The 13198-nt window shown below is 54.4% G+C and overlaps 5 protein-coding genes across 5 annotated transcripts; 1 reads left to right on the top strand and 4 right to left on the bottom strand.

Moving 5' to 3' along the window:
• Window positions 1–616: 616 nt before the first annotated feature.
• M409DRAFT_56912 (uncharacterized protein) lies at window positions 617–1658 on the bottom strand (the record flags this gene model as incomplete). Its single annotated transcript, XM_033813443.1, has 2 exons — window positions 617–764; window positions 1222–1658. 2 exons carry the CDS (start codon window positions 1656–1658, stop codon window positions 617–619), a joined length of 585 nt encoding a protein of 194 aa, XP_033665111.1.
• Window positions 1659–2621: 963 nt separating this feature from the next.
• Window positions 2622–3309, top strand: M409DRAFT_56911 (uncharacterized protein; the record flags this gene model as incomplete). The annotated part of the gene is made up of 3 exons (XM_033813442.1): window positions 2622–2835; window positions 2910–3011; window positions 3116–3309. The coding sequence occupies 3 exons, from the start codon at window positions 2622–2624 to the stop codon at window positions 3307–3309; spliced, it is 510 nt and encodes a 169-aa protein (XP_033665110.1).
• Window positions 3310–3981: 672 nt separating this feature from the next.
• On the bottom strand, window positions 3982–5934 carry M409DRAFT_25562 (uncharacterized protein; the record flags this gene model as incomplete). Its single annotated transcript, XM_033807748.1, has 1 exon — window positions 3982–5934. The coding sequence occupies one exon, from the start codon at window positions 5932–5934 to the stop codon at window positions 3982–3984; it is 1953 nt and encodes a 650-aa protein (XP_033665109.1).
• Window positions 5935–6609: 675 nt separating this feature from the next.
• M409DRAFT_56909 (uncharacterized protein) lies at window positions 6610–8321 on the bottom strand (the record flags this gene model as incomplete). The annotated part of the gene is made up of 2 exons (XM_033813441.1): window positions 6610–8081; window positions 8129–8321. The coding sequence occupies 2 exons, from the start codon at window positions 8319–8321 to the stop codon at window positions 6610–6612; spliced, it is 1665 nt and encodes a 554-aa protein (XP_033665108.1).
• A 1734-nt stretch (window positions 8322–10055) lies between these two features.
• Window positions 10056–12175, bottom strand: M409DRAFT_25560 (uncharacterized protein; the record flags this gene model as incomplete). Its single annotated transcript, XM_033807747.1, has 4 exons — window positions 10056–10909; window positions 10969–11125; window positions 11659–11738; window positions 11791–12175. The coding sequence occupies 4 exons, from the start codon at window positions 12173–12175 to the stop codon at window positions 10056–10058; spliced, it is 1476 nt and encodes a 491-aa protein (XP_033665107.1).
• Between the last annotated feature and the right edge of the window lie 1023 nt (window positions 12176–13198).

Genomic DNA, 13198 nt, shown 5'->3' with positions numbered 1-13198 from the left:
TCTGCGAAAGCACAGTGGACAGATCTCATCTTTCATACCTGGATGACGCTTTAATCAAAGCGACACTGCGACTGGACCGGGATCCCTTATTGAGGTGCGCATACGGCGTGTGGGCGGTCGAAGGTGACAAAGAAAGATCGAAGCAAGCGTGCGAAGCGGAGACGGGGGAAAGGGAAGGCGGCTTCTTCTTCTATACCTGCTATGTACAGCGTGTCATGAAGGGGATAGAAGAGGAAGCTACCACTGCGGGATCACTCAACTGCGCCTTTGTGCTTATGAATAGGGATTAATGGCAGCCGGGCATGGATCATATTGGTCGGGTCCTGTTCCTGACAACACCTGGCCGCAAGTGATGAATCGTGAGACGTGGAGAGAGCGCGGTTCGGTCCGAACTTTAATTCTTCCGAGCCGTCTTCCGCACCTGCTTCTTGTCACAGGCAGAAATTCTGCTTCCAACAGCCAACATCATCCTCACCATCAACTTCCATTGCCGAGTATGTGTAAGTCTGCCCGCCTCTTTCATCTCAACCCACTTCATGATGAGATTCCGTATACCCATTAGCTTCAGGAAGAGCCGGAAAAGGCACGGGGTATCGACACATACTCCCGTCGATGCTTAGAAAAGGGATTCTGATATCGCCATCTTCATCTTGTATTGAAGGACATCGATATCGAGGCTGGTGCTGACACGCCACAGGTGCTTGAGCGTGATTCCAATGGCCGATCTAGAGGACGGTGAAAGACTGGTTTTGAAGCAGCAGGACCTGCAATGAATTTAAGTCAACAGTATCTCGAGAAGTACACGTACACTGCAACCCCAACTCATATCAAGCATTCTGTCTTCTTCTTTTGATCGGCCATGTCTGACAACGCTCGACTCAATCAGCGCCATCCAGCTCTTCCAGCAATGGGCTTCTTCTCAGGGAGCCAAAATCTCGAGTAACGCCGCATATTTGCTCTTCCGAAACCCCCAGGCCACGCACAACTTGCATTGAGCGAGTGTCGAAATCGTACCAACATCGGACCTGTCGTTTGCTTTCTGCATCAAGTCACTGCGCGCACTCTTCCGTGGATCCAGTCTTGGTCTCACGACCACACGTAGTTCTCCAGACGCCGCCACAACAGCACCGCCTCGCTGTACACATATCAGCTTGAACTTTACCCGTGGACGATAGGTGGTTGTGGCGCTCAGAGAACACTCGACACTCTCGCAAAGCTTACTCTTCTGCTTCGTCTTCTGACTCAGCCTGCACCGCCTCTTCAAGATCCGCATAATCGGCATTCAAGTACGCCAGTATCTGAGTCTCATACACCCGCTGCAATTCCTCTTCCGACTGTTTCTGCCTCAGTGTCGTCTGCCAGGCATCTTTTTCGCTGAGCTCGCGGAGTGAGCACTCGGTGGGCGACGACATTCTGCGGATCGATCGCCTTCTCTGGACGGGGACTACGACTTTGATCCTCGCCCTGTACGTGATCGTTGGGGTGGAGTAGTCCATTTGAAAATGATAAGACAACTGCACTGATTCAACAGAGGTTTCTGAGCTGACGGCGCAGCATCCTGAGAGCGGCAAGCATCTATACTCCTCATCGCCAACATCAACCTCCAGTCGGTCCCATCGTCCATGTTCAACGACTCCGGCATCGCCGGGAAACGCCATTCTGAAGCTCATCAACAGTTCTCAAGAGCTTCATCGTCGTGTGACCTTCAATCGAAGCCATTCGCGATCGAATTCCAATTCTTACTGCAAGCGATGCTGCAAGAGTCGAACCACCATTCACTCTCAACATCGCCAGCCGACGACAAATCTGCAATATTCACCACAGTACAGCTCCAGAGCACCAAAAATTTACAGCTCTCACCCCTGACGTCGGTGCGTAATAGCTGCAAGAGCTTCAGCTTTTCTGCAGCCCTACATGCAGCCCAGGCTATGTGGCTGTCGTAGCTGTTGCTTCGCAAAGACGCAGGCGTGGCCTGACGGAGCCTGAAGAAGCAATCAGCTCAGCTTCGACGAATACGAGTGTAGAATTTCAAGCCTCGTCGCGGCATTTTCTCGCTGTCAATCATCAAGCTGCATGTCGCCCCACGATTTGTGGCGTTTGGAGATGCAGCATTCGAAGAAACGCCTCATTCAAGCCTCAAGTGCGCAACAACACCTCGCCTTTGGAACATGGCCAATCCGACGGTCTAAAAAGGTGGTAGACTTCGACGACATCCAAGATGACCCTGTCATCAAAGTCACGCGGCTTGCCTGATGTGGTCTTCAACTTCATTGTAACAGGCTGAAGCTTCGATGCATTGCAGCTTCATGACGATGACTGCGTGTCTAGATGCCCTTTCCCCCTCAATTCCACGATATGATGTGGTTGAGGCTGGCTGAAGATGATCCAACATTGCTTCGTGAAAGCAGACGGATGAGCGAGCAAGGAAGAGTCAGGATGTTCCCCGAAGCGATCAGACGTGCAATATAAAAAGGCAAGCCCATTTGCAAAATCACTCCTATTACCCAAGACTCGACAACAATCTAAAACGACACCTCTCACGAGTATTCCTCATACATCTCTCTGACTTCCTCAACTACTTCTTCCTCCATCATTCTACCCTTCAACGAGCACCATTCAAAATGCACTTCTCCAAGCTCATCTCCCTCCTTGCCCTCCTCACCACAGCCATAGCCTTGCCAATCGCAAACCCAGCCCCTGAAGCAAACCCAGCCCCTGAAGCAAACCCAGCCCCAGCGGCTGACGCATCACCATATGCATACGCCGAACCCCAATCCAACCCTCCACCAACCGCCCCCTCCGCAAACGTTCGCCAATACGTCGTGAACGCTCAAGGTCAGTAACAACATCATCCCCATCCTCATCCCAACCCAATATCCCCAGAAAGACTAATTCGGGATAATGAACAGCGACCATCGTCTCCCTAATCAACAACTTTGTCCAGAAATCCTCCCCGGGAGCCAACTTCGACTCCGTTCAGAATCAACTCGCCCGAATCGCTCAGTTGACTTGTACGTTCCTTCCATCCCTCCCATCCCCCACCCTTTTCCCAACCCCCTCCCCCAACCCTCCCAACATCCCCCTCCCCACCCCCGCTAACACCCTCCTCAAAAAGCAATATCCTGCACCCCCTTCACGCCCCAACCAGCCACAACCCCCCAACAAGCCATCTCCGCCCTAACACAAACCCAAAACTCCCTCAACCAATTCAACCTCGATCTCGTCGTGCCTGGGAGTTATCCCAGGGGAAGCTTTTGTTCCGCGTTTGGGTATTTTCGGAGTGTGGCGGGGTTGGCGGGGAGGAGCTAGATGGTCGTAAGGGGGGATGGGAGAGGGAGATGGGGGGAGATAAGGGAAAGGGGTAGCGGCAGGATATGGGGAGGGGTCTTGGGGAGGAAGCGGGAAGTGATGAGGGATATGAGTGGGGAGACTGGGTGGGAGATGATGATTGAACGATGTGATGCCTGTAGCTTACGAAGAACAAGAAAAAACTGACGGCAACGAACTTCAATTGAAAAGGCTCACCTTGAAGAACATGGAACAACAACAAAAGAAGGAAAGTACGATCAGAGTTCAATATCTCGAGACCCGCCATCCAAGGCGAGCCATCCAAAATGCAGTATCATTTCTGATTTCGATCATCTACACGATAATCGCATTGCCACCAAGCACGGTGGTGGTCTTCACTCAGTCTGGTATCATCAAAAACACACGCAAAACTCCGCCCAGTACAGTACAGTGTAGCGCCTTTGCTTTCCATTTCTCCATGTACACCATCGCTGAATCGCTGATTGTTGTCTTGCTCGTGATAACGCATGTCTTTTTTCTTCTCAGTTCGCCGTATCCAGCCCTTTTTCCTCTCTTTCGAAACGCCGATGCTGAATTCCCGGATGCTTGCGCCTTCCCTCTTTGCACAATCGTCAAGTATCCTCCCTTGATCATCACTTCTATTCGTTTCCATCTTCCTTGCTTTCCTTCCTTTCAAGCCACTGGAACGTTCTGCACGAAGGCGTCGGCCGGCAAGGTGGCTTTGACGTCCTCAAAGGCAGCCAGTGCTCGTGGAGCATCCCAGCCGACCTGATCGAGGCAGTCTTTGCAGTAGTTGATCGTCATGCCAGTCTGCTGCGACAGAGCCGCACAAATCTCCTCGGCCTGCTGGAGCGAGAGACCAGCCTGCGCGTATAGCTCAATGTCGACGGCCGCCTGTTGTGGTGGCGATGGCGGGCCGGCTTGTGGGGGTGCTTCAGGTTCGAGTGCTTGAGTGCCGCCGTATGCGCGGATGGTGATTTGGTGGCTGACGATGCGAACACCTTGTGGGCCTCCTGGACCAATCTGAAAGGAGTGATCGCAGCTGCGCTTCTTGCCGTTGGGCTGGCCAGTTCTGTCGTCAAGCTCGTCGTACTCGCTGTGGATGTAGATGGCGAAGCCGTCGACACCTTGGGGACTCTGGCCGGTGGGATCTGGAATGCCTGGTTGCATGTGGCATTCAATCAACCACTTGCGCGCCTCAGCACCAAGATCTGGGTGTTTGGTCTTGGGCAGGGTGGCGAAGACCTCTGAGATGGCCTTTGGGCCGCGGAAGAGGCGATTCTGACGGGCTGGAAGCTGCGAGATCTTCTTGAGATTGCGGCTGTTCCTGATGTACGCGCTCCACTCGCTCTTCTCAGTCTGCACAGTGTCGTTGGGGTCGCGTGGTGCCGAGACGTTGACCGCGTATGAGAAGTCGGACTGGTCGTCGTAGTAGATTTGTGCCAGCTGTGGGCGGTCGGTGTCGAAGCCGAGGAACCACTGGCGGATGAAGTTCTCTGCGATCTGACCCTCATCTTGGAAGATTGGGCTTCGGATGGGGAATGGCAAGTTGCCGGTGCTCGCCTTGTTCTTGATGTCTTCTTCGGTGCGCACTTGAATCTGGTTGAGCACGCGCAGGTTCGGGTACCACTTCACGAGCTCGGCTGCGTAGTTTGGCTCATTCTGCTCGAGCGGGTTGCCGGAAACGACGAGGTGTTGCAGGTGAAGGAATCTCTTGCGCCAGATGGAGAGGGCAGAGAGATTGGCGAAGTTGTTGTTCGAGAGGTCGAGGTTGTGCAGCTTGGGCAATGTCGCAGAGAGTGTCGACACCGCCTTGAGGTCGGCAAGTCCGTTGTTCGCCAGCGACACGCTCTCGACGTGTGCATTAAGTTCGTCGGTGGTGTCGAAGGCGAGCTCGAGGACCTTCATCATCGCGGGGAAGAACTTGCTGGCGGTGGAGTTCGAGTCGAAGATCGCTTGAGCCTTGAGTTCGTCGTCCTGGCTGAGCGCTGAGAGGTCGAGAAGCTTGGTCTGTATGTTGTACCGACGCTCGAGGACATTTCGCAGCATGAGCTTCGTCTCCTCTGCCTTGGAAGATAGCTTGCTGTCCTGTCCCGAGCCACCAACCTTCTCGATCGTGAGGGTGACGCCAGCCCACTTGAAGCCATTCATGCGCGCAAGTGGTCCGGCATCGATGGCAGGCACGCTGATGTAGAGAGCGGTGCCCTCCACCCGCGACTTCTTGAACTGAGCCGCCTTTCTCGAGGCCGAGCCCAGCTTCCGTGACACCTTGCCTTGCAACCATCTCTTCAGCGACTCCACGCCGCCATCGGGGTCATGTGCTGCCGTGCTCTTCTCCCATCCCGTCACCTTGAACTCTTCGAGGCCGCCGCTGGTCTTTGCTGGCGCATCTCCCTTCATCCTCACATCTCCGTTTGCAGTCGCGCGGTGGATCTTGCGCTGCATGTCCGTGCTGTTCAGAGCACCCTGAGCACCCTTGGGGCCCTTTGGTGGTCGCTTGGTCTTGCCGATGCCGGTGCGGTTGTTGCTCTCGACACCCATCTTGACGTCTCCATCGCGGTCTGCCGCACGTCGCTTGCCGAGAGCACGGCGAGATGGTCGCTCAGACGCATTCGAGGGCGCCATGACGACGGTCGTGGTGGTGTTGTAGTGAGTGCGTATGTGCGTGTGCGCTGGGTGGAGGTCGTGTGCTCTGAGGTTGGTTGGCGGTGGTGGGGGTGCTGATCTCGAGCTTGGTGGGCGCCGGCGGCGCTGTCGCGAGGGTATGCTGTTGCGCGGTCGGCGGTGTGGTGGGTGGGTGTTGTGTGCGCAGTGAGGAGTTGTCGGCGGTGAAAGGAAGGAGGAAGAAAGAAGAGAGAGGTGCGCCGAATGAATGTTCTTTGTTCACAATAGGAACAATTGAAGACAGTTGACTCGCAGGCTGGAAGGAACTTGGAGCCTGTCGGCGTCAGGCGGCATTCGGCACGACCCGCAATCCAGCTGCTCGGGTCCAGCTTCGAGGGCCCGTGCTCACTGCATGTGCTCGTTCTCTTAGATGAAGGTGCAGATAAAATGTCGTTAACGTATATGCGAAGAAAGACTACCGTAGAGTATATAGGATACTCCTTCGTCCCAGTCTTGGCATTGTCCATGCATACACCACCTCCAGTACGGCCAGCATCAGTAGTGCACGGTCTGAGACAGCACAAGGCAAAGTCATCCACATGTCTCATCTTCTTCATTCATGCTATAGCATACATTTTCTGAGCACGCTAAATCATACAGCAAGCAAACCACCCTGCGATGCAGTGCAAGACTCGCTCAACCAATCCAAGCCCAAAACTTGCCCCAAGGTGTGGTAGGCGTCACCTCCTCAAAGTACATCTCCTCAATTTCCTTCCTGCCGCTGTCCAGATCTGCTTCGACTGGCTTGACGAAAGACGTTCTGAAAATGATCTTGTGTCCGACATACAGCACGGCGAACAGCAGTAAGCTGACGTACGCCACGAAGAAGTCAGATGTGTTCCACGGGATGAAGGCGGTGAAGCCGTTCGTGATGATGATGAGAGAGTTGAAGAAGATGCCGTACCAGCTGAACCATGGCTGCCACATGGCCTTGTAGGGGAGGGTGTCTCGGGACTGACCACGGGCCTTCAAGGCGCGCATAAAGCCGATGTGCGAGATGTTGATGCAGGTCCAGGAGATGAAGCCGGCGATCGAGGTGATGTTGAGGAACCAGTTGAAGACCGTGCCACCACTGCTAGACTCGTTCATGAATCCAAGAAGTCCAAAGGCAGCTGTGCAGGCCACAGCAACGTATGGAACTCCGCCAGCCGTGGTACGCTTGAGTATCGCGGGCGCTGATCGCTCGTCGGCGAGACCAACCAGAATACGGGAGCCACTGTAGACGTTCGAGTTGGCGGCGCTGAGGACGACGCAAAGCAGGACTGCGTTGATGATACCTGGGAGAACCTGGACTCCGGCGATCTTGGCCGCAATGACCATGGGGGATGCAGTCGCGTTGGTATCATCGGAGAGAAGATCAGGGTTGTCGTATGGCACAAGTAGGCCAATGAAGAAGACCGTAAAGACGAAGAAGAAAACGATTCGGTAGAAGGTCTTGCGGATGGCAGCAGGCACCGTCTTGCGTGGGTTGGCGGTCTCTCCAGCAGCGATACCAACAAGCTCAGTTCCTTGGTACGAGAAGCCCGCCTGAATCAGCACTGACCAAAAGCCCACGAACTTAGCCAGTGAATCGTTGTCCGTGATGAGGTATGGAGCGAAGGCCCCGGGGTGCTTCCAGTAGTGGAAGCCTAGATAGCCTTGTTGACCAGCACCGGCATCAATGCAGATGCCGAAGATCAAGAATCCAATGACGGTGATGACCTTGATCGAGGCGAACCAGAACTCGACCTCTCCGTAGAAGGAGACAGGCAGGAAGTTGATGGCGGTGATGACGAGCCAGAACACGCCGATGAAGATGCCGACGTTGAGATCTGGAGCCCAATATTGAATGATGAGGCCACTCGCAGTCAACTCCAAGGCGTAGGTAATGGCCCAAGAGAACCAGTAGATCCAACCCATGGCGAATCCCAAGCTAGGATCGATGAATCGTGCGGCGTAAACAGTGAAAGCTCCAGATACTGGGATGTAGGTGGCCATCTCGCCCAAGGCGACCATGACGGAGTAGACGAGGGTACCGACGAAGGCATATGCGATGAGAGCGCCTGCTGGCCCTGACTTGGCTAAAGCTCCTCCAGAACCGATGAAGAGACCTGTACCGATGGTGCCACCTGGACGTCGTTAGCAACGAGCTATGTCCTTGAGGCGAAAGACATACCAATAGCAATCATCTGCAAATGCCGTGACTGAAGCTTCCTCTTGAGCTGGACAGTCGTCCCCGCCCGGACATCTTGCTTCTCGACATCGCTACCAGACGTCGCAGAGCGTACGTCTAAACTCTTCTCTCCAAAGGGCTTCTCCGTGATAGCATCAGGGGCGGAAGACTCCGCCGACTTGATCTTGTCGTCCATGGCGGAGTAGCAGTGCTGTGCGATCCAACTCTCCACTCCACGCTAGGAGTCAATCACTAGACAAGAGTTTGCCCGTCTTCCCCAGTCCGACCAAGCACGTGGTCCTCGACGAATGGACGTAGAGAATGGTGGCACGGAATGGCAAGAATGCGCAATCCAGAGACGCAAACCTTGACGGTGAGTAGGAGGAATACGTGGAGTCGAGTGGTAGTAGAAACACACTTGCCTGCCGTTAAAGGATATTTGTACGTAAGGACTTACCGTCGCATCTGCTGTGCCCAACGTAATGCAACGCGTTGGTGCAACTAGTTGATGGCTAGCAGAATTTTCAGTATGTAAGACGGTTTTGCGTGCCCTCGCCTCGTTCGCTCACGCCCTCCACTTGGGAGTGGTGGGCAGCAAGTGAAGTCGCGTGCAGAGAAATCCACGACCGCAAATCGGCGCTCGGCACAACACTGCACGAGCCCCTGTCCTTATCGTCCAATGGGAGAAGTCACTCAGTCGCCTAGGGACGGCAGCTCGGATCCTCTGCGCGGGCTTGGTGTGCTTGTTTGGGAGGCACATCCGAAGGTCTCGCAACTGGATCAAAGAAGCAATGCAGGGCGTGGACAAATAATCCCTCGTTCCATGATTACTCGCCCGGCTCGAGGTTCCTGAGATTGACGGCTGATGTACTCGCACAAAGGATAGCAACGGCTTTGAACCACCTCTTCAAAATTGTACGGATGGCCAAGACGAAGAAAGGACCGACTCCAGGAAGAATTCATCCGCCACCGTGAAAACCATGGCTGTCAAGCATGAGCAATAATAGTGGCCGGCTCTGCTCTCTTTGCTTGGGGAGAATCGTCGCTCGTGGAAGGTGTCACCACATGTAGTGGAGATGCATTCAATGCTGGCACGAGAACGCACCTCACCGCCTGTGATCATGCAATCTGTTGTACCATTGTCTTTGCTTGGAAGCTGGTCCTGTCAATAGCCGCTGGACACTGATGAGTCTCGCAATAAAGTGGCCACGAGGGTTGGATGGCATAGCCGCACGAGACTTCTGTCGACGTCCTTCAGGGAACTGGTCTCATGAGTGTTTCGCGATTAATGCTGCGGTACTGCACAGAATTCAGCATCAGCAAGTTCTCCAGCGAGGTGTCGCAGTTCGAGGACACCAATCGTTACTATGAGGCACAACGTTACCGAGGCAGAAGTCAACCGCTTTCTTCTTGACTTGCAAATACGTCCTTGTCTACCACCTGGACCGTCGTGCCTCGTGTGAATCCGCTTCGAGAGCTGCCGCACCTTCTTGGCTTCAAAGAAGGCAAAAAGACAAAGTTTGTTGTGTGTGATATGCCATGTCACATGGCCGCAAATGTGGAAGTCGACAGCAGACGAAGAGGTGAAGTCGCCTTTGACTTTCACAAAGTAGGCAGGCGCTCTCGTGCTAATGCTAGCGATTTCAAAATCGGCCTTTTCCGCGCAACTTTTCCACGGAGTCGCGGGATTGGGGGCGAAGACAGCACCGTCACAGTCCTCGGGCTCACAAACAACGAAGTGCTTGTTGACGCTCGGACCTAGACTTTGTCAATGCAAGTTCGTAATATACGTCTAAAGTCATCCAGTCTTCGTGACATGATCTATTCGATACTGCATGATTCAATATCTCTTGAAGGCCTCGTCATATCATTCACTCCAAACAATCCATCATTCCCTAGTATAGCCTTCCTCCTCCAACCAACTACCCTATCAAATCTTCGGCCCACCAGTTCTCGCCACCTTAGCCTTCTGCATGACCTCCCTCGTCAACACCTCCCCCTCCTTCCTCTCCTCACTCAACCTGCCGATCGCCAACAGCTTGGCAATCATGTCCTCATCCCCGAAGTGACTGTTATGCTCAAACTCCGGCTCATCTCCATACGCAACCGTCGCGGCATCGACGAGAATCCTCGCCGTCATGCCAAAGACTCTATATCGTGGTTGTTGGAGAGGATCTTGCGAGTCGGGTTTATAGAACGCTTTCGGTAAGGGGGGCTGGAGAGATGACTGTGGAGATGACGAGCCGGAAGATTTGGCTCCTGTGGTCGTGTTCCGCGCTTTCGGTGGACGTGGGTCGGTGTATGAGGTCGGTCTCTTGGCCAGAAACACAGTGCTTCGTGTCACGGGGACGAAGAACTGATGCATCCTCCACGCAGTCTCGTGCCAGCTGTGCCAGCTTCCTCTATACCATTCTCCGGGGACATTCTCTCTAGCTTCTGGGTCTATATCTTTCTCGCGAAGGAAGTTCTGGAAGGGAGCTGTGAAGACCGCTGCGACTTCTCTGGCGTCGAGCTTCGGGAGGATGTCTCGAGCGGCGTCTGGGTTCTTGTTTCGGTCTGAAGGCGGTGGGGTCTTGAGGTATGCCACGCAGGGACGTACGCCGAGTTCGGTCATGGCGAGGTTGGAGGGGAGCTCGGTGAGGTGCTCGACTGTGTAGCCTGGTGGGAGGTTCTGGTCGGACATGGGGAGGCCAATCTCTTCGAAGGCTTCACGACGGGCGGTCATGAAGGGTGTTTCTTGGAGGGTATCCGACTTCCCGCCTGGGAGGGCTGCTTGGCCGGCATCTTGAATCCCACTAATCAGCGTCGCTTTTGTTGTTGTTCATAATGTGTGCGTCTCTTACAGTTCTTCAATCCAGCACTTCTGATCGTCAAGACCACCTTCAGATCACCCCCTCGATCCGCATACAGCAGGATCAGAACTGCCGCTCGTCTCGTAAGCGGGCATTTGTACCAGTTGGTCGGCTGTGAAGTGAAGCCTCGAAGATGGGCTAACGCTTTCTTTGTGGAAGTCAGCAATACGTTCCCGCGTTAATGAATGAGACTCGCCTTCGACGCGGGCGTGAGAGCGGCCATATTGACGCCATTGTCAACAGATGCAAGACGACACGAATGCAGCGATTACATATACAAGCACGCAGCCACGCGAAGTGAGGTTCGATGCGGACCGAGGCTGAAGTGTCGATCCCGGCTGATCGAAAGTGTGGAGCCGGGTTGGATTAAAGTGAGTGCAGAGGACTTGTCTCCGGAATGCATGCATGCATCCACAGGATGTAGGGATCAATATGCTTGTTGATCTGCTTGTTACACGCTGACTATCCATATCGCTTCAAGTTCTGACAGCAGAAGCACATCAAGCTGGTGTTGCAGAAACACCATAAACCCTGACCACCCATGACGCCTTGCTGATGCTCTCTCTACTATTCATTCTCGGGCCCCAAAATCTCTATGGCCCACATTTCGTGTCTGCTAATAAGTCTTTTGGAAACCATCATTGGGATCATCTCAAACAGGGTATCTTCTCTCGCTCATACGTGCGGGTCGTGGTACAGGAAGCTGATGTCTCTTGGCCGGGATCGATTCGATCGCACGAATTCGGCATCACCGGGCGGTCCTGCAAACCGTGTCAGTCATGCCTCGCGAATCTTTGACCCGTAACCACTCACGCTCGTCCTTGGTGTTGCTCGCCAGCATGCTCTGAATGCTGATGCAGATGCTCTCCACGTTGTGTACTGGGCTCCAACCCTGCGAGTCCAGCAAGTCTAAGCATATGATCCCGTTGCTGTAGATGTGTGGGTGCATCGGTATCCGTCGGTGAGGACTGGCGAGCTGTACGAAGACAACCTCGGGAGCTTCGATGGGGTAGGATGTCGAGAAGCTGAACCGCAAACGATAGTTCTCTTCTGGGTGGTAGAGAGGGTTGTCCAGCACCCGAATGTCCATCTCCCACGTCTTCAGGTCTGATGCGGAAACGAGGGATATGCCGGGAGGTAGTGTGCCTTGTATTTTCGCAAGCTCCTTCTGCAGCCTCTTGCTGCTCATGCCCGCCATGGTCGCAACACTCTTTCGTTGCTCGTAAAGTTCCTTGCTCTGATGATTCGCTTCGCTGGGAGTGATTGGTGTGAATGGGTACGAATCTGGGACACAGAATGGGTGGTGGTCAGTTGGCTGGATGCGGCTTGAGGCTTGTCAAGGTAGTGTTGTTCTTTGGATCGTGGGTGAAGACTGTGTTGATGTTGGCTTGTTGTTGGTTGTTAGTGGCAGGCTTCACAGCAACAGCCCACTTGGAGATGGGAAGTGGATTGGCACGTGTCAACGGCGCGAGGAAGGGACAACGGCTGATCTGCTTGGTGTGACTGGTATGCCGCGCTCGATACCGCCAACAACCACAGCAACACTGGCAGACACCCGGCGCAGAACAAGGCCGCCCGCGTCGTCGGTCAGCCGTGCGAGTACGAGGCGCAAAAGTGTCCCAAGGCAGCTGGCGGTCGATTGAGTTGGGCGTGCACTGAGGCTGACGGCGAGACCCTGAGCACAGATTGGCGGGCGCTGTGGGCTGTGCTGTGCGGTGGAGCTGCTCCAGCGCGACGGAGCGAGAAACAAGCTGCTGTGCATGTGCCCAGCGCGGACGACATACATCTCTGCCTCAGCTGCGAATAAAGATACCCCTTCCGGACCCTCGACCTCAGCTTCACGCCCGCACATTCATTCACCCACCTCTCCCACCCCAGCGCCATTGGCAAGCCGGATCGTTTCGAGGCAGCCGCAAGCACGAGGCCTGCCGAACAAGGAAAGAGGGCAGACGCATTGAACCAGAGGGCGGCCTCGAGGCTGCCGATTGAGCGACAGACGACATGGCGTGTGAGTCCTTCCTAACATACCATCCTAAACGATATGCTCGCGTCTTGTACACACCCACACCTACCACCATACGAGCCTGTACCATTCGTCCCTTTGTTTCAACCTCAGGCCGTCGTTTCACTCCCTACTCAGCACATCCCAGACCTACATACGTAACCGCTTCCGATCATGACTGGCCATGACGGCTCTTCACCTCATCCTTCCAGTACCCCA

This window comes from Zasmidium cellare (assembly GCF_010093935.1).
Source record: "Zasmidium cellare ATCC 36951 unplaced genomic scaffold M409scaffold_27, whole genome shotgun sequence".
Taxonomy (NCBI): Eukaryota; Fungi; Ascomycota; class Dothideomycetes; order Mycosphaerellales; family Mycosphaerellaceae; genus Zasmidium; species Zasmidium cellare.
This window is presented reverse-complemented; position numbering and strand designations above follow the sequence as displayed.